Here is a 27,721-nt window from a genome sequence, read left to right as displayed (position 1 = left end):
AGGAGATTGAGAATCTCTTTGCCTCAAGTGGAGGAGTTCAAGTATCTCGGGGTCTTGTTCACGAGTGAGGGAAGGACGGAACGTGAGATTGACAGGCGGATCGGTGCAGCTTCGGCAGTGATGCGGTCGCTGTATCGGACCTTTGTGGTGAAGATTTACCGGTCAGTCTTCGTTCCTACTCTCACCTATGGTCATGAGCTCTGGGTAGTGACCGAAAGGAAGAGATCGCGGATACAAGCGCTTGAAATGGGTTTCCTCCGCAGGGTGGCTGGGCGCTCCCTTAGAGATAGGGTGAGGAGCTCAGTCACACGGGAGGAGCTCGGAGTAGAGCCGCTGCTCCTCCACGTCGAGAGGAGCCAGTTGAGGTGGCTCGGGCATCTGTTCCGGATGCCTCCTGGGCGCCTCCCTCGGGAGGTGTTCTGGGCATGTCCCACCGGGAGGAGGCCACGGGGAAGACCCAGGACACTCTGTAGGGACTATGTCTCTCGGCTGGCCTGGGAACGCCTCGGGGTCCCCCGGAGGAGCTGGAGGACGTGTCTGGGGTGAAGGAAGTCCCTGCTTAGACTGCTGCCCCCGCGACCCGGCCCCGGATAAGCGGACGAAAATGGATGGATGGATGGAGATTGAGAAGAAGAAGGACGAGGTTTTTGGCCGTGGCTTTTTGTGGGCAGCGGCAGCGACGTCTGTTGAAAGGAACATGTGGATGTGGAGACGTAGCCAAGAGTGGTGAGTGGTGATGTGCTTCGCTTCAGTGACATGGAGTTCATTAACAATTTTTGCCTACTTCAGTGCAGAATAGTGACGTTTGTGGCTTGTTGATAACGTGTAGGTGGATGAATGCACTTTGACCGTTCAGACTGAAGTCGCATGTCAAAAGATCAGATATGTATCGGTTTCAGGAGCCACATATCCAAGTGGCCTGGGTCACATTTGAAAAAATCTGATCTGTGTCGTTCAGACTGTCATTAAAAGATCAGATACAGGTCACATAGAAGCCAAAAAATGGGATTTGGGTCACTTCAGGCTGCAGTCTGAACGCAGCCAAAGAGGATTACCAAAATCAGTGTGAATAAAAATAAATGCAACTGCAGGTATGTGTTTTTAAAGATGGTTTAAAAAATAATAATAATCATTTTTAACTAAAAAGACACACGTGGTGATTCCTCAAAACAAACTAGGGATGGGACAAGACGCAATTTCTACACACAAGATTCAGCTCATGAGAACGAGACAAGCTGAGATTGTGATGTCATTTTTAACAAATGAACTGCCATTCAGGTCACAATTTTTGGTTTATTTCATTACAACATTGATGATGCTGCCTGACATCTCCTGCTCATCTGAGGACAACATAAACACAGCAGGTTTGGTCAGCGCGACTGCAGGATGGAGAGACAAATTTAATGTGAAAATCATGTAGTTATATGGTTGAGTCCTGGTTTAGTCCTAGTTTAGTCCTTGTTTTGGCCTGATTTAGTCCTTGTGTTTTAGTTCTGGTGTAGTCCTGGGTTAGACCTGGTTTGTCTGTAGTCATTAGCAGTGTTGGGAAGGTTACTTTTAAAATGTATTCCCCTACAGATTACAGATTACATATCCCAAAATGTAGTTTGTAACGGAATCCATTAAATTACTTAAAGTGAGTAACGTAATCTGAATACTTTGGATTACTTGATTTGCTGTAAAGAAGCAAAGACGAGGATCTTCCCATAAGATGTTTTGTTTGATAAAAGAAAATAAAAAGCCCAGATTTTACTTAACCAAATTAAAAATATTATTGATAGAAGAGGAAGAGACATGGTCCTGTTAAATCCTGTTTTAGACCTGGTTTAGTCCTGGTTTAATCCTGGTTTAGACCTGGTTTTAGACCTGGTTTGGACATGATTTAGACCTGGTTTTCATCCTGCTTTAGTCCTGCTTTAGTCCTGGTTTAGGCCTAGTTTAGTCCTGGTTTAGACCAGGCTTAGAACTGGTTTGGACCTGGTTTAGACCTGGTTTAGACCAGGCTTAGAACTGGTTTGGACCTGGGTTTAGACCTGGTTTAGACCTGGTTTAGTGTCCGACAATGAGTGGAATTACCAAACAAAACAAAACAAAAAAAAAAAAAAAACAAAAACAAAAAAAAGGGAGTAGCCCAAAATGTGAAAACAGGAAAATACCGCTGTGTAATCCATTTATTTCAACAAAGTAACTGTAATCCAATTACCACTCACTGAAACAGTAACTGTAACTGAATACAGTTACTCATAATTTGTACTGATTATGTAACTCCGGTACATGTAATCTGTTACTCCCCAACACTGGTCATTCGTATCTATAGACTTTGTTTGTCTTGTTGAGTCCTGGTTTAGTCCTGGTTTAGTTCCATTGTTGAACCTGGTTTAGTGGTTCAACTCTTGTTGAGTGTTCCCCGTGTGCAGTGGTCAGTACAAGAGGTAATTTAGTCCTGGTTTAATCCTGGTTTAGACCTGGTTTAGCCTTGGTTTGGTCAGGGCTTGGACCTGGCTTAGTCCTGTTTAGTTCTTCTTTGGTGTCCAGTATCAGTCAAAATTGTTGTGTGATAAAGAAGAACCAGACACATTGGGCTTTTTACACAAAATTGACTCTTGTGAGCTTTTAAGCAATGTTATCAAAAATATACAGAATTTTTCAGACATAACTTGCACATTTTTTCATGGTTTGGGTGGTCCTGCGACTTATATTAAAATTTGATAGGAGATTCAGCTCACGAGAACGAGACAAGACGAGATTTTGATATAATTTTAAATTAAATGAACTGTGCCATTCAGTTCACAATTTTGACTTCACAATTTTTGGTTTATTTCATTCCTATTTGATAACCCTATGTCCTGTCAATCATCACCTCATTGTTGCACTGTCTTCCTCTGACCTCTTGTATAAAGATGTGATTTTATATTTTATTACTTATCTTTCTATTTTATTGTGTCTTGCACATTTATATTTATACAATTATGTCTTATTTGACACCTGTCTCTTGATGTCTTATTTTTTGCTGCTTTTTTAGAATGTATCATTACAATTTATTGTGATGTGTGAGCTACTGTGTCCAAATAATTTTCCAGTGTGGATCAAAAAAGTTTGTCTAAGTCCAAGTTTATAGTTTTGCTGGAATTGTTGCACTGCTTTTTGGTATTACAGCTTCTCAAGAGGATTTACTCTGCAAAGTTAACCCCATTTTTATCCAAAGCAAATGTAAAAATATGCGGAAAAATGAGATAACTGTCGAGATCATTTTCTTCATGTGTGAGCAGTTTTGTGGCCATTTTGTTTTGCAAGATCTTGTGGTATGAAAGATCTTGTCCCATTCCTAGTGCACACAGACTAAAAAACAGTGTGCAGGTCTGGTCATTTGTATCAAACAGTGTTTGAGTTCAGTGTTAGAGTTAAAATGTTTACTGTAGTGTAACTGTAACAAATACTTAATACCTGTCATAATAATCTGTCAAGTTGAATCATACCTTTGTCCGTATTTGCACACTTTGTCTAATACACGTAACATTTTAACATTGGGGCTGTTGAACTGAGCTAAAACAGATAAAACACATCAAAGAACCTGAGCCATTTGAAGAGATTTGTTTGGACAAATGTCAGAGCCTGGACAACAGCATCACCTAGTGGCCACAAAAAAGCACTGCTGCCTTTTCTATTACGTAACAACCCCTCTGGGAAGACAATGAAATAAAACTGTATAATAAAAGCACTAAACAAGTCCAAACCAATCAGATCAAATGGTTTTAAAGGTGCATTATATCATTTTCTCTGTGTCTCTATGAAGAAATCAGTGTTTATTTCATTTGCATGTTTTATTGCTCAAAAAATAAATACAATTCCTTGAAAAACGTGTTCTTACTGTATGAGTGGGCTAGCCTCTCCACAGATCTGATCTGTAACTTGTCTTGCAAGGAGATTCATGTAATACTGTGGAACATTTCCAGCAAAGCTAAATGTGCAGGGTTTGTGTTAAACATGTGTGAATGAAACAAAACACAACTCCAGGTCTGTTTGTGAGGAGAAAACAACATAACATAGATCAGAAAATAAGGTAATTTTTAAGTTGCAGAATTATATAGAGTGGAAAAAAAAAAAAAAAAAAAAAAATATATAATATATATATATATATATATATATATATATATATATATATATTATATATATATATATATATAATATAATATTATATATATATATATATATATATGATTTAGTTTCTTGCACCACTTAGATTTGAAAAAGAAAAATCACACATGCACTCACCAAAAGAACTGTTTTTACTCACTAATACTGTGTTTGAAGCCTAAATTAAAATGTATTCTTTGATTTATAAAAAGTACCACTAAATGAAAGAGTAACTTTACTATGGTATAGTTACTTAATGAGCATTCTGAACATGTATTTTCAGTGTGTGTATTTATTTACTTTGAAACACTGTATAAAAGTAAAAGCTCTTCTCACCGGAGTTGTCCTCGTCCTTGCGTATCTTGAGTTTGACCAGCTCCTCACACTGCTGCAGGATCTGCTCGGCGTCCTCCCTGGAGCAGTTCTCCAGACGAATGTTGTCTATGGCCAAGAGTTTGTCCCCGGGCTCCAGGGTCCCTGTTCTGCAAAAACAAACAAACAAACAAACAAACAAACAACTCAGGAGGAGAGTATGTACACAGCATTGAAAGGAAGAAGATACAGGTAAACAGGCAAGAATATTTTGTTTACATTTTGTAATCTATGTGCAACAGTGATGATGAAATGAGCTATAGTGGTCAATAAATCAGAAACACACACAACTGAAAATGAACTTTTCTCTTAAGGTAGTTAACATTTAGCTCAGGTTCTTATCTAATGTAAAACAGACACACTGGCACCAGTCCAAACCCTGTTGATTATTAATGTTTTATTATAATTTTATAATGAAATATACTATATTTATTTAGGGCAAATAACAGGAAATATACAGAATCCAGAATTCTACAAAGTTAGGAGACCAGCCTAATGTAGTGATGGGCATAATGAAACAGGTGCTTTGATTCTGTAGAGTTTGTTTCTAAAGTCTCAGCCTGGTCCCACACAGTTAAACATGATGTTTGTGCATCTGGTCCATCACATCGGGAGTGAAAAGAGGAATGATTTTATGAAAGTGACATATGTTGAGTGTGTTTGTGCATTGAACTAAGACTCAGTGTACAGAAGACGCTCAGTGAAGCTGGTGCAGAGGCTCCCTGATCTCACAGAGCAAAGATCGTTTACTTGGCACATTTGGTTCAAATGTTGTTTCATGAAGTTTTACTTTGTACATCAGTAATGGCAAGTGTATCACATAGGTAAATTGGACTCAAATGCAACACAAGTATATTGGCAACCAGTTTTAGTTTAATAACTGAAACTGAGGTGGCTCGGGCATCTGTTCCGGATGCCTCCTGGGCGTCTCCCTCGGGAGGTGTTCTGGGCATGTCCCACCGGGAGGAGGCCCCGGGGAAGACCCAGGACACGCTGGAGGGACTATGTCTCTCGGCTGGCCTGGGAACGCCTCGGGTTCCCCCCGGAGGAGCTGGAGGACATGTCTGGGGTGAAGGAAGTCTGGGAGTCCCTGCTTAGGCTACTGCCCCCACGAACCAGTCCGGAATAAAATGCGGACAAAAATGGGCTTTGATAAACTCAAACAGGCACTATGAACAGGGGAACAAAAAGCAGAATGTACAGAGTTTCATGGTAAGAGCTTGAGAGTATGTCTTCAAAGGTCTACAATCTGGCAAAGACTGAATGAGCTGGAGGAGTGTATATAAACTACCCTGGGCTGATTAGGGAATGAGAGGCAGCTTTAGGAAAAGGAAGGAGGTAGCAAAAGGAGGACCGGAACAGACTGGGAAACGGAGTTGGACTGGGGAAAACATGTAAACAAAGGGCAGAACTGTGACAAAGTGACTGTATTATCATTAACACTGAAATGTGTGTCTAATCATTCTTACGTCTATAGGAAAAATACATAAATACACAATTACATAAATCCATACCTGTGTGCCATGCTGCCTTTCTTGATGTCTGAGATGATGAGGGGCTCTCCTTGTTTCTTGCTGGCTGTGAAAGAGCAAAACATTAACTCAAGTAAACTATTGTGTGTGTCTGATTTGAAATCTTACATATTGGTCAGCTGATAAATATTGTGATTTATTTCTTAATTACAACAACAGTGTACATATATATAATTATGTTATAATTTAGTGTTCTGGTTCTCAAGATGATTAACCAATCACAAAGCAGAATGAGCATCACATGAGTCTCTCATTTGTGTTGCCAGGTTCATTGCTGAAATCCAGTGTGTTTAAATCTAAAATGCCTCTTTCTGATCTGAATTGTCTCTACCTAAACCCCAGCACCTACAGCTAGTGCAGCCTCTGCAGCTCAGTGAATGAATTCTGGACTTTCTAAGCTTCACATGAGGCCTGTTCATAAACTGAGAATGAGGAAAACTTGTATTGGTGGTTTTTAGATTGTAGAATATGATTATGTCATACTCCCAGATGGAGGACAAGAGACAGGTTTTTCCAATTCCTTTTTACTTTGACATGAATTATCCAAAAAGTAATTTCACAAAAGTTGAGCCTGATTATATCTTTTAGACACTATACCCCTCTTATCTGTTGAACAGTCCCATTGTGTTTACTACATAATGGGTAACCTATGTGCTTCTAAGCAAATTCCTTTGCAGAAGTGGGACTGTGGAGACAACTGTTGGAGGGGGTTGTCACAAATTCTTTTACAGAACTAGGACTGTGGAGATAACCAGCTGGCTTATCTAAACAGACTTGGTGTGATTTACAATGGTTTGGAGGGGGTTGTCACTTCCCCCAAAGAAGAAATGCTGACACTTCAAGGCGACGATTCAAGGCGGGAACCTGCTCAACATATTATATGCATATTCGTATGGATGTTTATAAAAACTGTTTTGAAGTATTCAGAAGGGGTCAGATGCCTGATGTGAGCCCTATGTAACTTTGTAGGCAGTTAGGGACAACGATCTGACCCAGAGCTCTGTATTAGAATTGTATTGTCAGGGGAATACATTTTTGGAATTTAAATTGATTGACTCTAGTAATTTTTGATTGAACACGCCTAACACCCCAAAACTTGCTATATTACAACAGAAATCTGCATTTTAACATTTCATTTTAGGTGCCACCATCAGTATTAACTATTATTGCCCTATATTATTATGATCTTACATTTGAAGCCGATCAGTGTGTCCTCCAGCTACAGATTTAGGCAACGGCAACCCACGTCTAGTTATGTGCTTAATTTTTTCAATTGTGAATGATCTCCCAAAAGAAAATTCCCACAATATCGTGCACACATGAGGAAAATGATCTTCTGATTTTTATTGATTTGGATCAGACAAAAAATGGTTACCTGTTGGTGAGTCTTACAGTTCAAAAATTGGAAACTAGATTGTGAAATATAAATATTACGTTAAAATCTCATCTTGTGTCTCGCCCCATCCCTCGTAAAAGCGCAGACTACATTCAGCTCCTTTTAAACTCATAAACTCCCACATTCCTTCAGACACATTAGCGTGCAGAGTGCTGACTGAACTCCAGAGGGGGCTATTACTCCACTTGAGCGGAGCGTCTCATGTCTCTCGGTTTAATGTGATCTATAAAACATGCGCGGTGCCCTGCTCTGATTGAGGTCAGGACTGTGTGGACCAGATCAAGCTCACATCTGAATATTTTATCTGATTTCTAATGAAGATGTTTTAAAATGTAAAACTGTATTATGCAATATGATACTGAGTCTTAAAGTAATCCTCAGACGGCTCAATTTGCCTGATATTAAAATATTCTTTACAGCTAATGCATTACTCTTTTAGCAGTACTGCCTTTTTAATTTGTTTGTTTACATTTGACATATAAAATAAAAAATGTTAAAAATCAGTAAAATATATAGATGACCTAAATTATAGACATAGATATATTGTATTTTTTGGACTATAAGTCACACTTTTTTTCATGGTTTGGGTGTTTCCTGTGATTTATACTCCGGTGTGACTTATAGGCGAGTTTCAGCTGACGTCATTGTTATTAAAAGCCCGCGTTGCATGCTGGGAAATATTTTAGTCGGAGGCAAGAAACACGATAGCGGTCAAACACAGTGCGTAACCTCGTGAATTTATCCTCGATAATGGTAAATTCCTGCTGCATTATCGGATGCACAAATAGAAGCACGGAAGAAGGAAAATGTCTTTTTTGTATTCTGAGTGAAAAGAACCGCTAACGGTGAATTAAACGGCTTTCAAACATTCGCAGAGGAAACGCAGAAGATCCTAGCAAACCGTGGACTCCAACAAGTTCAACAACACATCGAGACTCTTGGAGGTTTTCATCTTTTCTGCTGTGAATGGCCCAGGAGTTTCCACCAAGTCATTGTGGATATCGCCGAAGTGAATATTTGTCCAGGTAGTTGGCGATTCTGAAAAGAAATTTGGTTTGGTCCACCTTTTGTAGGGGTTGAAAAGGGTGATTCCGTCCATCGATGCTTATGACCAATTTCTGGTCAAATTGTCTTCGGTCTTCTGCCGTTAGAGTGGATAAATAACCGGGATCAATACCCTTTACGTGCTTTCTCACTCTGTCCGTCATGTTGAATTAGCTTTGTCAACAATGAAACTTGCCTATATATTAAAATTTTCACACTGACAGCCTCAAGAGGGCGCTCTAGGTTTGTGTGTCAGTATCTGCTGCTCCTATTACTCCTGTACCACTGTCACTTCTACTGCGCATGTCTCCTGCAGAAAGAGCCTCTAACCTGCAAGTAGTGAAGTATTGAGCCAAAAAAATGGTAATCGAGCAGCAGAAAGAAAGTTTGGAGTGAGCGAGAAACTTGTGAGGACTTGTGAGTAAACTTGTGGGACTGGTGAAAAGTGTAGATGGAGAACAGAGCTTCACTGCAACTGGGAGGGTGCGCCATGAACCCCCCGAACCCCCAAACCCCAAAAAGAAAAACATATTTTGCAGATTACAAGCTGCAAGTATTGAAATATGCAGCTGAAAACAGTAATCGAGCAGCAGAAAGAAAGTTTGGAGTGAGCGAGAAACTTGTGACAAACGGGGGGTAACACTTTATAATAACTACACCTTATTTAGCCTTAATAAAGCATGAACAAAGACTTAATTAATAATGAGTCATGCTTAGTAACTACTTAATTACTGCGTTAATTAGCACTTGCACTTAATTTGCCTGTGCTGTAAATAGTTACTCATAATTATTTCATACTTAATTGCTCATGAACTAACCATTTAAACCAACCATTATATTTAAGTACAAATTTGAGCATTTATTAATCATTAGTAAGCGATGAGAGAATGATTTACTAATAATGCAATGCAATGATAATTCCGGCAGCTGTTATCTGTTAGTTACGTCTTTTTGAGAGCTTTTCTAACGTGAAGAAATAATTATGAGTAACTATTTACAGCACAGGAGAATTAAGTGCAAGTTAAGTGCTAATTGAGGCAGTAATTAAGTAGTTACTAAGCGTGATTCATTATTAATTAAGTCTTTGTACATGCTTTATTAAGGCTAAATAAGGTGTAGTTATTATAAAGTGTTACCAACGGGGGATGCACCCTGAAACTTTCCTGAAGCCATGGATGGATCAACAAAGCCTGGACTTCAGTGACATTGAAACCATCCTGTCGAGATTCAGAAAGGCCTGGATAATTCTAACTGGAACTGATGCTGAGTCTAACGACAGCGACACAGAAGAGGAAGCGGCGCTCTGTTTACCTACGGAGGTCGTGGAGTTGCTCAGAAGTGACACCGAGGATGAAGAATTGAATGGATTTATTGATTTGGAGTGAGATGGAGAGTTTGTTAAACTTGTTCTGTTCTGTTGTTTATACTATAGTTATCTGAAGAACTGTTCATATGTGACGTTAACAGTCTGTTATTCAAATCAAATCAAACCAAACTTCATTTATAAAGCGCTTTTCATACTAAAATGTTACACAAATTGCTTTACAGTGATTAAAAACAATCCCACATTTCCATCTGCCCACCCACTTACCCAACCCCCACACCTGCCCGACCCCACACAACCAAACAACACAAGCACACACGCACAAACATGCACACACACACACTCACACACACACACTGACATGCTAAAATACATAAAACCGCACATAGTAAAATGTCAGGCTGAATACAGGCAAACCAGATGAGAAAACACCATTATATTGTTATTACTAGAACTTGCCTTTTAAGATGAAACGTCGGCTCCTGGTCTCTGATTTTATAAAATACATTTCCCCCCAAAAGTGCGACTTATATATGTTTCTTCTTCATTACACATTTTTTGGCTGGTGCGACTTATACTCTGGAGAAACTTATAGTCCAAAAAAAAATAAAACATATTTAAAAACATAAATTCTCACTGAGAGCAGAGACGCCTTTCCACAAGTCTAACCTGTAATTTGGCCTGCGAGTTTCCATGGAGATTTATAAGTTTACGGCAGTACTGTGGGACATTCTAGGCTCATCTCCATGGAGACAAGCAGGTGACAAACTCTCCGGCAGACACAGTGCCTCTTTAATGCCATACTGTGGAACATTAGGGAGTTGTAACGTGTCGGAGGAGATGACTTGATTTATATTTAAAGTCAGACCATTCATTTTCATTTTGAGTAATTTGACGGACAACAAAATAATAATTATACTGCGATTAATATGTTACAGTTAAAACCTTACCGCTAATGGTGATGCCGAGCTCCACGCCTCGTTTCTTGGGCAGCTTCACGTGAAAAGTTCCACTGCTCGGGACCACAGACTCTGGAACGACAAACAAAATTCAACGTTTTCAGGTGTAAATTTGGATTGTCGTATAGCTCTGTGTTTGCCTCTGTGCCTCTGTACCACTGTGCCACTGTGCCACTGTATAACTTTTCTGGTTTCTTTTCTACTTGTTTCCATGGAGATGTTATTGCTTTGCGTAAAATGTGCCACAATAAAGTTTTAGACCTGGCTATTTCCATAAAAAAAAAAAAAAAAAAAACTGTATGTGATGCCACCAAGCTAATTTACAGGCCAAATCTATGGACTAAGAACTAAGAACGCATGTATTTCAGGGTATTTTCGAGCAATAAAAACAACTTTAACTGAATGAATGTGACGTGTATTCGTTTAATGCAGTACTGTGGAATATTCCAGACAAATACCCACATTACACTGTTTTCTGATCCATGTTATAATGTCGTTTCCTCATCAAAAACAGACCCAGAGTTGTGTTTTGTTTCATTCACACATGTTTAACGCACAAACCCTGCATATTTAGGCTGAGCTCCACCTGGTGATGTCATGCGGTAATACAGGAAGTGCTCCACTGTGTTTTTAAACTCCATACACCTTCACTAGAATAATCTGTGTAATTTCAGCCCCGGAATTGCCATTCTCTCCTGAACAAAAGGTAAAAGTAGCTGTTAACTTGAAAACTACCACTTCATTTTGAGCATTTTGAGCTTTGTAGACGTTGACAGACAAAAAATTTTGGATGTGAATGAAACAAAACACAACTCCAGGTCTGTTTTTGAGGAGATACCAACATTATAACATGGTTTAAAGCTCACAAGAGTCTGTTTTGTGCAGTATAGGACCTCTAACTGTAACCAAAACCACCTGAATACAGCTCAGCCTTTTAAAAGTTTGAAAGAATTTTTACTCTTTTCAGTGTTTTTAGTTTTGGCATTGTGATGAGATTGAAGATGGCATGTCAGCTCTGTCCCTCAGTGCCTGGAGCCCGAGGTAAAGATTGCATCAACAGAAAGACCCAAACTCTGTCACTATATTTCATCATTAAAACACTCTAGCTTGAAGCCAGAGAATTAAAGGTAACTACTCACAAGGAACAGTCTGCATGTCTTACTATGATTCGTGTGACTATAGTGCCCTTGTTCCAAACTGATAAGACAGAAGTGGGTTGAGGTAAGCACCCAGAAGAGTTTTGTAACAATACTGAAGTAGACATTTATTTTAGACTTGCAAGAAAAGCTTTAAGCCATGTTATAATGATGTTACCTCCTCGAAAACAAACCTGGATTTGTGTTTTTTTTCACTCACACATGTTTGAGTAATTCTTTATTATTTGTCTGTCTACATCTCCAAAGCTCAGAAATTCTGGTCCACCTTGATCTGCAGAGCTTGAGCAGGTCTTGGTCAGGACTACCTTAGCTAGAGGATTTTACTCTTGGTACATGTTTTGGCTTGATGGGAGAAACCGGACACAGGGAGAACATGCAACCTCTGTAAACCATTGTTCCCAAAGACTCCCAAAGGGTCGCAAGAGATTTTTTCCGGTCGCCTTGTCACGATCTGCATGTACACCTGCAAAGTATACAGTTCTAAAGGCGAGTTTCATTGCTTGACAAAAGTTGCATGCTGGGAATTATTTTGGTCGGCGGCAAGAAACACTAATTCAACATGACGGACGGAGCGAGAAACCACGTAAAGGGTATTGATCCCGGTTATTTATCCACTCTAACGGCAGAGGACCCAAGACCATTTGACCAGAAATTGGTCATAAGCATCGACGGACGCCAAATCACCCTTTTCAACCCCTACAATGCGTCAACGAATCGCCAACTACCTGGCCAAACATTCACTTCAGCGATATCCACAATGACTTGGTGGAAACTCCTGGGCCATTCACAGCAGAAAAGATGAAAGCCTCCAAGAGTCTCGATGTGTTGTTGAACTTGTTGGAGTCCACGGTTTGCTCGGATCTTCTGCGTTTGCTCTGCGAATGTTTGAAAGCCGTTTAATTCACCGTTGGCGGTTCTTTTTACTCAAAATACGAAACAGACATTTTCCTTCTTCCGTGCTTCTATTTGTGCATCCGATAATGCAGCAGGAATTTACCATTATCGGGGATAAATACGTGAGGTTACGCACTGTGTTTGACGCTATCGTGTTTCTTGCCTCCGACCAAAATATTTCCCAGCAGCAACGCGGGCTTTTAATAACAATGACGTCGGCTGAAACTCAACCTATAGACTATTTTGTTCCAATATTGCTGGTTCAATTGAATGTTGAAAAAAAAAAAAAAAACATGAAATGGGCTACATTTAATGTCCAAATAAGGGATTTATAGATCCTTTTATTGCTGCTTCAATGACTGTTTTTCATTGTCAAATCCACCTTTATTTTATGATATAATGCCTATTGATTTGGGTCGTGAAGGTTTGTATCTTTTAAAATATGTAAAATATGGGTCCCCAGAAAAAAAAAAAAAAAAAAAGTCTGGGAAACACTGCTGTAGACTATAGAACCAATCAAAAACCTCAAAGATGTAACTCTCTAAAATGGACCACTACCCTACAATCAAATACACATATAAGAGACACTGTATTACAATTAGGAAATGAGCATGGACTCGAATTGGCTCCACTGAGTCTGAAAAAATGGTGGCCCCTTTCTCTATAGCTGCTGCTGTCATCAGGCTTCTTGTTCTGGGGCAGGGGTCTCCAACCTTTTTCCTCCAGTGAGCTACCTTTACAAAACAAAAATGCCAGCGAGCTACTTATTTCAGCGGCCGCAAGAAATAGAGAGGACTATAAGAAAGAGGGCGAGCCTTTGGGTACAATTAGATGCCTATAAAACATAAACCATTGTCCATTTATTAGTTAGTTTTAAAGGCTTCAAGATGATACAGTGATAATAGGCACATAATTAATCAATGCTTTGTTCACCACAATAAGTGTAATTCTGAAATCCCTTGGCGAGCTACTTGGAAGGGTTTGGAGAGCTACTGGTGTCTCCTCAGCTACAGGTTGGAGACCCCTGTTCTGGACCAATCAAGATCCTTTTTTCCACGGAACGGCTCCAGATGAATACCTGTAAAAACCTTCAAAGCAGCTCTTGATTAGCTCTTTTGTTGCTATGAATCATGCACTTGGAAATCCAAATATAGACTTGGTTCCAAACTGCTGGCCTCAAATCGACTGTTTATAGCCTAACATGATGGCGTCCCTTAGTCCACATCTGTAAACCAGTACGGTCTCTGCCTGCGAGATAAAACTCTAAAGAACTTGTCAAAAACCCGTTCACTCCAGGACTGTGCCTCACCCGCTACATCGAACTCTATCTCCAGTGTGACTTTGTTGGTGAGAGCAGCGTCTCGGAGCAGCTGGTTGGCCTCCTCCAGCGTCCCGTCCTCCGTGGGGATGCCGTTTATGGACAAGAGCCTGTCCCCCACCTGGAGAAGACCACACCTGCAGGACACAAGGGGACATGCGTGAGAGAGGGAGGGGGGTAGAGTACATTTAACACTGGTGGAGTTGTGCGGTTCAGATTTTACTAATACTTTTGTCACAAATTTACAAAGTAGCTGTATCTGATTTTTTTCCATGTAGGGGAGTCAAGGAGAAATTGCCTAACCCCTCTACCAATATACAGAATGTCTACCGTATTTTTCGAACTATAAGGCACACTTTTTTCATGATTTGGGTGGTCCTGCAAATTATACTCCGGTGCAACTTCTATATTAAAATTTTCACATTGACAGCCACGTGAGGGCGCTCTGGACTTGTTTGTCAGAATGAACTTCGCTCTACTGTGCATGTCTCCTACAGAAAGAGCAGCTGTTCCGTCTGTATCATGCCAGTCGATCGCACCATTACTTCTGTATCACTGAAAATTTTAACTTTAAACAAACTTATAAAGACACTTGTAACCCGAAAATGAGAAAACCCAATGAGAAACTGAACACAAATGCCCCTAAAAAGAAAATCATATTTTGCAGATTATAAGCTGCAAGTAGCAAAATATTCAGCCAAAAATGGTAATCAAGCAGCAGAAAGAAAGTTTGGAGTGAGTGAGAAACTTGTGACAACTGGGAGGGTGCACCATGCAACTTTCCTGGAAGTCACTGGATGGATCGACAAAGCTTGGACTTCAGTGACACCGAAACCATCCTGTTGGGATTCAGAAAGACCGGAATAATTGTAACTGGAACTGATGCTGAGTCTGACGACAGCTACACAGAAGAGGAGCTCTGTTTACCTCCAGAGGTCGCGGAGTTGCTCAGAAGTGACACCGAGGATGAAGAATTCAATAGATTTAGTGATTTGGAGTGAGATGGAGAGCTTGGTAAACTTGTTTTGTTCTGTTGTTTATTCTATAGTTTATCTGAAGAACTGTCCATATGTGACGTTAACAGTCTGTTGTTCTCTGTTCTATTGTTGTTACAATAATTTGCCTTTCAAGAAATGTCGGTTCCTGGTCTCTGATTTCATAAAATTAATTTCCCACAAAAATGCGACTTATATATGTTTTTTTCTTCTACATTACGCGTTTTTTTGGCTGGTGCAATTTATACTCTGGAGCAACTTATAGTCCAAAAAAAATGTTTTTTGACTGTTTCTGCAACATTCAGGGATATTGACTCTGTACAAGGTTTAGTTACATTGATTGACAGCACCAAAAACTCCAAATAACATCATACCAGTTAATAAAATGTAATGGTAACTTTTTCTGGTGGGGGTCAGTCGCTTGCATTTCTCCAAAGAGATGTTATTACTTTGCCTGGAATGTCCCATAGTATGGCATTAAACTTATGTATCTTCTAAATTATAGGTGTTTTATTGCTCAAATATTCCTGTAACTTGGTCTGGTGGTGTCCATGGAGATCGATAATGCCATACCGTGGAACATTTGGGATAACTCAATCAACCTAATCATAATAAGTATATCACAAGGCTTCTTTTCTTTCTTATTATGTAATCATGTATAAGCAGAAGCACGCCCCAGTTTCAGCAGCACCTTGACACTTGCTGCTGTCAGTGTGATCCTGAGTACATCCTTTGCTTCTTTAAATATCTTCCTCATTCTGTCTGATAAAAAGCTATTATTATCTACAAAGCATCTTCAGCTGTCTCCATTACTTTTTAATGTGTGTCTTTAAAGCAGCATTATACCTCTGTGCCCTGTCATCTCATCTGCTCTCACTTTTACGACTTTAGAGGAAAAGCAGTGGATCTGAAGGCGATAAAAGTTTATATTATACTGCATTTTATATCTCAGCGATCATAAAAAAAAGTTACAGTCTTCAGTTATTATTTTTGATAAACGCCGGATCATGTGGAGGAAGCCTGTTTCATTTCTTTTGAGTTAATATGTTGTCTACGTGGTTTTAAAATAGGCCACAACTTGTATCGTTCATCATGAATTATTATTTTAATGCCGTAGTTCACGTGAGCAAATCCCCTGACGCCTCATGATCTGGACCTGAAGCTGTGGTCTGTTATTGTACTTCACAGTCTGTCCAAAACAAACATCAGGTTCAAGCACCAGGTCCATCAGAACACGAGGGTCCAGGTCCATCAGAGCACGAGGCTCCAGGTCCTTCAAAGCATGAGGCTCCAGGTCCTTCAAAGCACGAGGCTCCAGGTCCATCAGAGGACGAGGCTCCAGGTCCATCAGAACGAAAGGCTCCAGGTCCATCAGAACGAAAGGCTCCAAGTCCATCAGAGCGCGAGGCTCCGGGTCCATCAGAGCGCGAGGCTCCGGGTCCATCAGAGCACGAGGCTCCAGGTCCATCAGAACGCAAGGCTCCAGGTCCATCAGAGTGCGAGGCTCCGGGTCCATCAGAGCGCGAGGCTCCGGGTCCATCAGAGCGCGAGGCTCCAGGTCCATCAGAACGCAAGGTTCCAGGTCCATCAAAGCACGAGGCTTCAGGACACACAGGCCAGAGGTCCATGATCTACTTTATGTCATGTGACCTTCTGCATTGTGTTGGGAACATGAAAGACCAGACAGACCTGAGACCTGGGTGTATCATGAGGGCCTGTGGGAACATCAGGAGTAAGTCGCAAAGGCAAAAGCTCTGGGCTGGGAGGAATTCAGAGAGGCCCTGAAATATCACCAGCATCGAATATGTTATTAGGTTATTTTTACAGACCAAGAGTTTGTTTTCATACCTGACAGTTTCAACTACTCACTAGCGCTCTTCCTCAGACGTGTCCGTTCAGCTGAATTATACATGTTTTGGTGCTGTCTTCCTACCGGTGGAGGCAGGACGACAGCGCCATCTGCAGTCCCACTTCCTCAGGACAATATCCCAGGTGTGTGAGAGTAAAAAAGCCCCCTCGTCCCTGGTTTATCGTCCCATGGGCACGTTTACGTATTTCGATCTCCTCTTTAATCCAGCGACGGTGTTTGTTTTCTTCTGTCCCAATGATGTTTGCTCCGTTCCAGTCCATAATGTGGTTCTCTCTTTTACAGTGGTCAGAAACGGCCGATTTGAGTTGTTCCTGTTCTGCTTTGTGTTTTGTTGCTAGTGTGCACGCCTTCGCTGTTTCCTTCTCGCATTCTATTCTGTGTTCCTTTTTTCGTGTATTGAAAGCCCTCCCTGTTTCCCCTTGTATGTTTTATTGCAGGACATGCAGGGTATTTCGTATATGACATTACATTTATGCTCCGGTTTTACGCAAGCAAACATCACTGGGACAGAGGAAAAAAAAAAAACATCGTCACTGGATTAAAGAGGTAATCGAAATACGTAAACGTGCCCACGGGACTATAAACTGGGACAAGGGGGCTTTTTTACTCTCACACACCTGGGATACTGTCCTGAGGAAGTGGGACTGCAGATGGCGCTGTCGTCCTGCCTCCACCAGTAGGAAGACAGCGCCAAAATCTGTTTAAATCAGCTGAACGGACACGTCACAGCAACATCCCGTGACCACTTTGAAGAAGGCCACTAGTGAGCACTCGAAACCATCAGGTACGAAAACAAACTCTTGGTCTGGAAAAAGAACCTAATAACATAAATTATCGGAAGACCAAATGAACCTCATCGGATTATCACCAGCATCGTTTACAGTGCAGGTGGAGCTGTTGACCTGCACTGGAGATGTTGATGTCCTCACTCCCACGTCTCTGAGGAGGACGCGCAGACTGGGGGGGCTCAGAGGAGACTCATCCATCACCAAACATGTCACTAGATTGTGTCATCGTCATATGAGAGTTAATGGTGCCTCAGGTTTGATCGCGGAGCAGTTTAAACCCTGCAGGAGCCCGTGATACAGCGTTCACCTTTAAATGCATTAAACGCACGGTAAAGGTGCTGGCATGACCTGCACATTAACCATCTGAACGATTTTAGAAAATGTGTGCTCTTTATATCGATCCTGTTAAAAGTGTGTTTCGCTCAGGCTGTTGCGTTTGGATTCACCCTGGTGCATAAACGGAAGCTACTTATCGATGGGTTAGTGTTAGCGATAGTGCTGGGGGGAGAGAGGCTAATTAAAGCTGTGAGCGTGGGCGCTAATGGAGACATGACAGGCCTCCAGCTAAAAGACACCGCGGCGTTTAGAGAGAGGGGGCTTCTTATGGGCAAATGCATTAGCGTTTTAGCAACAGATTAAGGACTTGTGCATTGAATTACGCAGTTACTAAGTGTGCTTTTCCATTGTTAAGTTGCCATTTTGTAAATCAGTTTCATGACAAAATGAGTCACTTTTACAAGGACTAAAGACCAGCAGGATTCAGGTTCACTAACTAGAACCAGAGCCCGGACCACCCCCCACACTCCTCCAGAACCAGAGCCCAGACCAACTCCCTCTCATCCAGAACCAGAGACCGGACCACCACCCTGATCCTCCTGAACCAGAACCAGAGCCTGGACAACCCCCCCACACTCCTCCAGAACCACAGCCTGGACCACCCCCCTGCTCCTCCAGAACCAGAGACCAGTCCAGAACCAGAGACCACCACCCCACTCCAACAGAACCAGAGCCTGGACCAGCCCCCACACTCCTCCAGAACCAGAGCCCGGACCCCCCCCCAACCCCACCCCGCCCCTCCAGAACCTGAGCCTGGACTAACTCCCTCTCGTCCAAAACCAGAGCTCGGACCACCCCCCACTTCAACAGAACCAGAGCCCGGACCACCCACCCCGCCCCTCCAGAACCAGAACCCGGACAACCCCCACACTCCTCCGGAACCAGAGCCCGGACCACCCCCCACTCCTCCAGAACCAGATACCGAACCACCCCCCACTCCAACACAACCAGAGCACGGACCACCCCCACACTCCTCCAGAACCAGAGCCTGGACCAACTCCCTCTCATCCAGAACCAGAGCCCGAGCCCGGACCACCCCTGCTTTTCCAGAACCAGAGCCCGGGCCACCCCCCAACTATATAGTTTAAGGCAAATTAATGTGCAGTTAATATTAAGTGGTACCGTAATAGGCTTACACTGTTAAGATCTTTGAAATGAGGTTATTTTAACGTTTTTGATGAAACGTTAAAAAAGGTAAAGTTTTGCAGTTGTAGTATGTAGCTTTTTAAACCAAGAAATAGACTAAAACAATACCATGTTCAATACAGTTGTGTTAATAGCACTGGAAAAGCAGAGCGGGCTTGCATCTCCATAAACCTGACTCATATTTGGCCTGGAGGAGGGTCTTCTCCTGCTTGTTTCCATAAATATATTGTTTCTTTGGCTACAATATTCCACAGTATGGCATAAAACTCCAAAGTATGGGTTTTAACTTTGTATTTCCATGGACTCATACGAGCGATGACCTCCAGAAAGTTACATAATGTATCTTTAAATGAACTTTCGTCCACATAATAACCTGGTATGGCAAAATACACGCATCGGAAATTCTTAAATGACTCTTCTAAACCCCTCACATGCATTTTGTGCCAAGTGTAATTAAAGAAAACTGAATTAGCCTTATCATTCCCAGCGGCGAGTCCCAGCCTGGAGGAGCAGTTCGCCAAACATCAGATAAAGAGGATGAGAGCCTGGATTACACACGAGTTAATGTGGTTATTGGAATCGGACCAAAGGGAATCAGGAGCAGTTACTGAGTCTTGCTTTAAAGGTGCACTGTGTAACTTTTTGGTTGAGGGTCCAGACCTACTTGTTTCTATGGAGATGTTGTTAATCTGCTCAGTATGACATTAAAAAGATCTGCTTTACATTTATTCAGTTACAGGTGGTTTTATAGCTTAAAAATACCTAGAAAACAGGAACTTCTGATAGTGATTCTAGACAAAGCAATAATACCTCCACTGAGAAAACCATCTGATAGCCTCCCCACCAAGAAAGTTACACAATGCACCTTTAGTTGGAGGTGCAGTGTACGTCTCACCGTTCTGCGGAGCTGTCCGGCTCTATAAACCTGATGAGCGGAGGGGCAGACAGGGTCTCGGTGGCGAAGATCCCTCCCTGGAGTTGAACCCCAAACCCGTTGAGAGGGTCTCCGGTCAGGACCACCTCACTGGTCTCCACGTGCACCACCTGTCCCCCCGGGCCCACCGAACTGGACGACAGGGACACTACAGGGACAGGAAAGACGTGGACGTAAAAACAAGTAGAGAAAACAACTACAATAGATAAAATATTACTTTTACTCAAAATGATGCAGAATCATGTTATTAACTTTAATGCCGTTCATAATCACCTACAGAACATAAATCATAGACTACAACACATGAACCAGGACTGAACCAGGATTGAACCAGGTCTGAACCAGGTCTAAACCAGGTGTAAACCAAGACTAAACCAGGACTACACCAGGAGTAAACCAGGACTACACCAGGACTAAAACAGGACATAACCAGGTCTGAACCAGGACTGAACCAGGTATAAACCAAGATTAAACCAGGACTACACCAGGACTAAACCAGGACTACACCAGGACTAAAACAGGACTACACCAGGACTAAAACAGGACTACACCAGGACTGAACCAGGACTACACCAGGTCTAAACCAGGACTGAACCAGGTCTAAATCAGAACTGAACCAGGTGTAAACCAGGACTAAACCAGGACATAACCAGGTCTGAACCAGGACTGAACCAGGTGTAAACCAAGACTAAACCAGGACTAAAACAGGACTACACCAGGACTGAACCAGGACTACACCAGGTCTAAACCAGGGTTGAACCAGGTCTAAATCAGAACTGAACCAGGTGTAAACCAGGACCAAACCAGGACTGAACCAGCAGTAAACCAGGTCTAAACCAGGACTACACCAGGACTAAGACAGGACTACACCAGGACTACACCAGGACTAAACCAGGACAAAGCCAGGACTAATCTTGGACTTAAGAGAGAGAACCCCGAGCCGTCTGCAATGCACGATCAGACATCGGCTGCGCTGGACCCAGTGGGGCGCGGAGCTCTGTGCCGGTCCTTTCTCCTGCGGTCACCCGAAGGTCTATGCGGGCGCACCTCCGGGCCCATTCCGAGAAGGGAGAAGTTGGTGGACGACGTACCCCGACGTACACTACAATCATAACGGGCCAGCTCCAGCTTGCGATGCCTAAGATGAAACTTAAAACCAAGGAGACAGGGACTTCTCTGTGACCGGCCCCGAGCTCTGGAACACTCTGCCCCCCCACGTCCGAACTGCCCCCACAGTGGAGTGTTTTAAGTCTCGTCTTAAGACCCACTTTTATTCTCTGGCTTTTAACACCGCGTGAGTTGTGTGGTCCTCTGTGTCTTTTATAGTTTTATTTTAACAATTTATTTATTTATTTATTCTTATGGGTCTATTTTATGGTTTTATTCATTTGTTTTTACACCATTGTTTTTATTGTGTCATCTTCAAGACACTCAAAGCGCTTTACGTCAAGGAACCACACACCCATTCGCACACCAGTGTACACAGACACTGGGGGGCGAGGGGGGGTTAAGTGTCTTGCCCAAGGACACAACGGCAGCAACTGTGGAAGGGTTTGAGTTGCGAATGGTACTCAAGTGGGCTTATGCTGTTTTAGGATAACATGACAAAAATAAATAAATAAATAAATAAACAAAACAGAAGTATACAGGTAGAGTGTTTGTCCAGCTCCCACAGATGAATGCTGTTGTTGTGTCCTTGGGCAAGACACTTAATTAACCCACCTCACCCTTTTGTCTGCCTGCACCGGTGTATGAATGTGTGTGTGAATGGGTGAGTGGTTCCTTGATGTAAAGAGCCTCGAGTGCCTTGAAGGTGGAAAAATGCTGCATAAAAAATAACATTGCACCTATAAAAAAAAACAAAAACAAAAAAAAAAACAATTCATGTATTTATTTCAGATTTTATGCTTTACTCTCCTCGGCACAAAGCTCCTCCTCACCAGCTCCTGGACGACCACAGAGCCATATTTCCCCATGAGCAGCCTGTCAAAACCTTTACGTTCTGTTCGTGAACCGTGGCTCTGCACTCGGCACCGTACTCATGTGAAACCCGCGGCTTTGCACACGGCACTAACGCGTGCTGTCAGGGCAGGTGGAGAGGTGGAGGGGTGGAGAGGGCACGTACATGAACTCTTGTGCTCCTTCTTCCTCTGCCTCCTCTTGAGCAGGGAGTTGCGAGGGCTCATGGGAACTGTAGTCCGGGGCAGGGTGCTGGAGCTCTGACTGCCCGGTCCAGAGGAGGAGGTGGTGGTGGAGCCGGACGAGAAGTTTGCAGAGACCAGGGCTGAAACGAGAAAACACAATAAAATGAATATTAAATAATTGTGAAAAATATACAAATCTGTGTATCATTTTTCCATTGGTTTTTCAAAATAAAACCAAAAATTAGAAAATGAAAAAACAACTTTTTTTTTTTTTTTTTTTCATTAGTTGTCTCCAAAACCAAAATGAAATACGGATAACGATTTGATTCACCTGGTGTAGTCCTGGTTTAGTTCTGGTTTGGTCTTGGTGTAGTCCTGTTTTAGTCCTAGTTCAGTCCTGGTTTAGACCTGGTTTAGTCCTGTTGTAGTCCTGGTTCTGCCCTGTTTTAGTCCTGGTTTACACATGGTTTAGTTCTGGTTTAGTTTTGGTGTAGTCCTGTTTTAGTCTTGGTTCAGTCCTGGTTTAATCCTGGTTCAGTCCTGTTTTAGTCCTGGTTCAGTCCTGGTTTAGTCCTGGTTCAGTCCTGGTTTAGTCCTGGTTTAGACCTGGTTTAGACCTGGTTTAGACCTGGTTTAGTCCTGGTTTAGACCTGGTTTAGACATGGTTTAGTTCTGGTTTAGTTTTGGTGTAGTCCTGTTTTAGTTCTGGTTCAGTCCTGTTTTAGTCCTGGTTCAGTCCTGGTTTAGACCTGGTTTAGACCTGGTTCAGTCCTGGTTTAGACCTGGTTTAGTCTTGGTGTAGTCCTGGTTCAGTCCTGGTTAAGGCATGTTTTAGTTCTGGTTCAGTCCTGGTTTAGTCCTGGTTTAGACATGGTTTAGTTCTGGTTTAGTTTTGGTGTAGTCCTGTTTTAGTTCTGGTTCAGTCCTGTTTTAGTCCTGGTTCAGTCCTGGTTTAGACCTGGTTTAGACCTGGTTCAGTCCTGGTTTAGTCCTGGTTTAGACCTGGATTAGACCTGGTTTAGACCTGGTTTAGTCCAGATTTAGACCTGGTTTAGACCTGGTTTAGTCCTGGTTTAGTCCTGATTCAGTCCTGGTTTAGACCTGGTTTAGATCTGGTTCAGTCCTGGTTTAATCCTGGTTTAGTCCTAGTTTAGACCTGGTTTAGACCTGGTTTAGTCCTGGTTTAGACCTGGTTTAGACCTGGTTTAGACCTGGTTCAGTCCTGGTTTAGACCTGGTTTAGTCCTGGTTTAGACCTGGTTTAGACCTGGTTTAGACCTGGTTTAGACCTGGTTCAGTCCTGGTTTAGACCTGGTTTAGACCTGGTTTAGTCTTGGTGTAGTCCCATCAGATATTATCGATTTAAGACATCACATCCACTTAAGAAATCCCCACTACACCACTACCCACAGCCTCCTCATACTGAGAGGAGGAGACAAGCTAAACCTCTACCACAGTACTGCAGTAGTCGATGCAGTACTCACATTTGCAGTAGTCGATGCAGTACTCACATTTGCAGTAGTCGATGGCGTGGATGGTGTTGTTGTTGGAGGGCGTCCAGGTCTTGGTGAGGGTGGAGCTGGGGTTGTGCATGGAGCTGGGGTTCTGGGGGTGACAGAAGTTCACACAGGGGTCCCACGAGTGAGGGTGGTCCGACTTATGCACCTTCACTGCAGAAAAACACAGAAAAATAAACAAAATATATGGTATAAAGATTTACTATTTATTATTGAGATGAAAATACAGTAGCCTGGTCAGTCAAAATACTCCAGTTATGTTTATATTTATTATAACATAGACAGAAAATAGTGTAATATGGGCATTTTAATATTAACAAGTAACATATTTACTTTATTGCTGATGTATGAATCGAATGAGAAAAAGCTCTTACTTAGACTAGACTTAAGGGCAATTTTAGTAATTTTTCCACGCCTGGATTTTTTTTTCATTTTTTTCATAATTTTGCTGCTATTATGCCCTCAAAACAAAACAAAAAAAAAAACAAAACAAAACAAAAAAAAGTGCAATCAGCCCATTACTGTATTGGTGTCAGTCATGGAAACAGCTTGTGTCAGGTCCAGGCCACAGAGCCACATCACTTCCTGCATTTCCATGGTGTTTATTACATTTATATTTGTACGTTTTGACTGAAGTAAACCTTTCAAATAAAAACAGCAAGGAATATGTGATTACGCAAACCAAGATGTGTAATTTGTCATTGATTTGAGAAAAAACAGCACTTAGAGCAACTCTTTCAATTGTTACGACACAGACGCTCAGAGCAGTCAATCATCTTGACTCACTACACTCTTTGGCAAAGTTTAGGCCGATCAAAATGGATGAAGCACATGAGTTTGGCGGAAAACAAATTTCCTATTGGACACTCTTTTTCCCTTTGCCATCACGCACCGTGTGTATGACGTAGGATAATACTGGAAATATGCTTGGAAGGTCGCAACTCTCAGCTTTTCAAGGAGAAAAAAAGTAAGTTTGCATCTTTTGTGGCTGGAAAGTTATGCACGGTTATGTAAAACATGTCCGTCAGTCTGGAAGGGTAAAGACAAACTTAATTGATCCACAAGGGAAATTATTTGGACCTAGTAGCTCATGCATCACAATATAATATAAATGGCAATAATAAATTTTAAATAAGTAACAAAAACTGCGTGTCATCTTGAATCCGTGTATCATTCGTTCATTCGTTTTTCAATATAAAACCAAAAATAAGAAAATGAAAAAAACAACAGTTTTCTTCGCTATTTGTCTCCAAAACCAAAATGAAAAAACGGATAACGATTCGTTTTTTCAGTTTTCGATTTTGTGTTTAAATGAAGAATGGAAAAAAACGGATAACGGTTTCCCGTTTACGTGACTTCCGTGACTGAGATGCAACTTTTGCACCGCGTACGGACTGAACCAGGACTGATCCAGATCGCAGGCTCAGAGCCCACAGCAGGGCCGGGCCAGAGCTCGAAGCTGAGGCTTGGACCCCCGGAGAGGCTCAGAGTCAAAGCTCGCTGGAGTCCGCCCAGTCCCTCTGGTCCTGCGTGGGTCTTGGTCTCCGCTCTGGTCCCGCTCTGGTCCCGCCTCTAGTCCCGGTCTGGTCTCGGACCTGGATCAGTCCTGGTTCAGTCCGTACGCGGTGCAAAAGTCCGGCATCACAGTCACGGAAGTCACGTAAACGGGAAACGGCCGTTATCCGTTTTTTCCATTCTTCATTTAAACACAAAATCGAAAACTGAAAAAACGAATCATTATCCGTTTTTTCATTTTGGTTTTGGAGACAAATAACGAAGAAAACTGTTGTTTTTTCGTTTTCTTATTTTTGGTTTTATATTGAAAAACGAATGAACGAATGATACACGGATTATCTTGTAGCACGTGTTATCCTCTCACTTGTATGTTCCGTGTGTTTGGCCTCACCTGTGTCGTGGTGCTTGTTGGAGAGTCTGGAGTGCTGTGAGGGCAGGATCTCCAGTTTGACGAGCTCTGTGGTGCTGGACAGGAGCTGTGTGGCCTCCAGGACAGAGCAGTGTTCTGTGGACGTGCCGTCGATGGAGAGGAGGTGGTCCCCCGGGTGAAGGGCCCCGCACCTGAAGAGGGACACAAACAGATTCAGGCTCAGTTTTACCCAATACAAATTCATTTATCATAGAGCTGTAGTCTTTAGATGTTTAATAATTAGTCAACCACAATTTGAATTAGTTGGCTAATCATTTTATTTAGATTATAAGGGTTTATGTGGAACAACAGCAGAAAAAAAACAGCATTATTAATAAACAGTTTAGTGGTCCATGCATTTGTAGTCACTAGCCAGTGCAGTTTCGGTCAAATACGTAATAGTTTTGAGAGCTTTTGTCTCCTTTTTATAGCAGAGTAATTCATAGAGCACTTTAAAAACAACACAGTCAGCCGAGGCGCTTTACACAAACTCAGAGCAGCTGCAGAGCCTTAAAATATGAGACAAAACAGTAAGAAAACATCAATAATGGAAGAACAGTTACGTCACTGTCAACTCTTCAAACAAAACAAAAAATTAAAATTAAAATAAATAAATAAATAAAAAAAAAATTATAATAATTTCAAAAAAAGTTCAGAAGGGAAAAGAATAAGTAAATAAATGTAAATAAAAAAAATACATAAAAAAATAAAATAAAATAAATAAATTATTGTAGTAAAGAAAATTTTAAAAAATCATAAATGAAATAAAAATAAGAAATAAAAAAAATATATAAATAAATCGTTAAAAATAAAGTAAAAATAAGCATATTTAAAGATAAATATGGTAACACATATGGTAGATTAGTAACTATAATGAGTAAGTAATAAGTGCATAATAAGTGCTTAATTACATCTTTGTTAGTATTTATAAAGTACTTCCAACATATTTTTGTCCAAGGCCGTATTTTGCGAGTACTAACTGATTTGTATCAAGTATTTTCTTTCCATTAAAGCAGTGGAGATTGCAATAGATGTTTTTGTGCATACACTGAAATCTTAATAAACATTAAAAAGTGTAAGCTGATTAGCAAACCAATTAACACTTAGTTAATGATTAATATGTGGTCCCTAAACTAAAATGTTACCATAAATACAAGTAGAAATGAATAAATGAAAACTGAAATGTAAAAATAAGCACATTTAGCTTTTTATGGATTTGTTTAAATGCATTTCTGTACTTACACATTACATGATCAGTTCCTTCCTAATTACGTAATTGCTGGACCTCTATACGGTTAATCAGGTCCACTTTCTCTCACTTTTTTTTTATTTTTTTTTTAATAATAATTCACCTTTTGATAATCTGTTGTGTTTTGCAGTGAACTCATTACAACATTTAAAGAATATACAAATAAAACATAGTACCTCCATATGGACCATAGTTTGAAGATATATTGATATAATTTCACCTCTGCCAACAGTTTAATGTCACGTTTTGATCCCATAAAGAACATTATGGAGGCAGTGTAACAGAGTAATACAGGATTTATGTAAATTGAGCCGAGAGTTGCTAATGCCTCTTGAATAAACGGAGCGATGTAGAAACCCGCTGTGCAATACATGGAATTAGACTTTCATATGAGGTTCATGTCAAAGGTTTAGGAGACTTTCTAAAAGGAAATGGTCAAAACCTGCCCAAACTCCACCCATAGTGACATTTCAAATAGAGCTTTTAAACTGTAGTCCGGCTGGTGCCACCTAGTGCCTCCACTCAATTTCATTTCTCTCCAGCAACTACGTCAGGAGTTGGAATACACCAGACGGTTTGCAAGAACCCGGAAGTTGTAGACCGTGCACCGGCCAATCAGGGAAGAGCTGTGAAGCCGTGACGTCAAACTCAAGCGTCTGTCTGGGTCATTTTTGTGGTACAGCACAACG

At 41.4% G+C, this 27,721-nt stretch overlaps 1 protein-coding gene across 1 annotated transcript in view; it reads right to left on the bottom strand.

The window, feature by feature from the left end:
* Positions 1–27,721, bottom strand: part of grip2b (glutamate receptor interacting protein 2b) — a 351,696-nt gene that overhangs the window by 28,816 nt on the left and 295,159 nt on the right. Inside the window, exons 9-16 of the mRNA XM_055160802.1 lie at positions 25,766–25,935; positions 23,854–24,012; positions 22,325–22,483; positions 20,161–20,347; positions 14,122–14,267; positions 10,753–10,833; positions 6,021–6,084; positions 4,471–4,616 (exon numbers count right to left, since the gene is read on the bottom strand). Coding sequence (XP_055016777.1) covers positions 4,471–4,616; positions 6,021–6,084; positions 10,753–10,833; positions 14,122–14,267; positions 20,161–20,347; positions 22,325–22,483; positions 23,854–24,012; positions 25,766–25,935 — 1,112 coding nt within the window. The remainder of the gene's footprint in view (positions 1–4,470; positions 4,617–6,020; positions 6,085–10,752; positions 10,834–14,121; positions 14,268–20,160; positions 20,348–22,324; positions 22,484–23,853; positions 24,013–25,765; positions 25,936–27,721) is intronic.

The sequence above is a fragment of the Boleophthalmus pectinirostris genome, unplaced genomic scaffold, assembly GCF_026225935.1.
Source record: "Boleophthalmus pectinirostris isolate CB_2022bp ecotype Guang Dong unplaced genomic scaffold, ASM2622593v1 HiC_scaffold_3, whole genome shotgun sequence".
NCBI lineage: Eukaryota > Metazoa > Chordata > Actinopteri > Gobiiformes > Gobiidae > Boleophthalmus > Boleophthalmus pectinirostris.
This window is presented reverse-complemented; position numbering and strand designations above follow the sequence as displayed.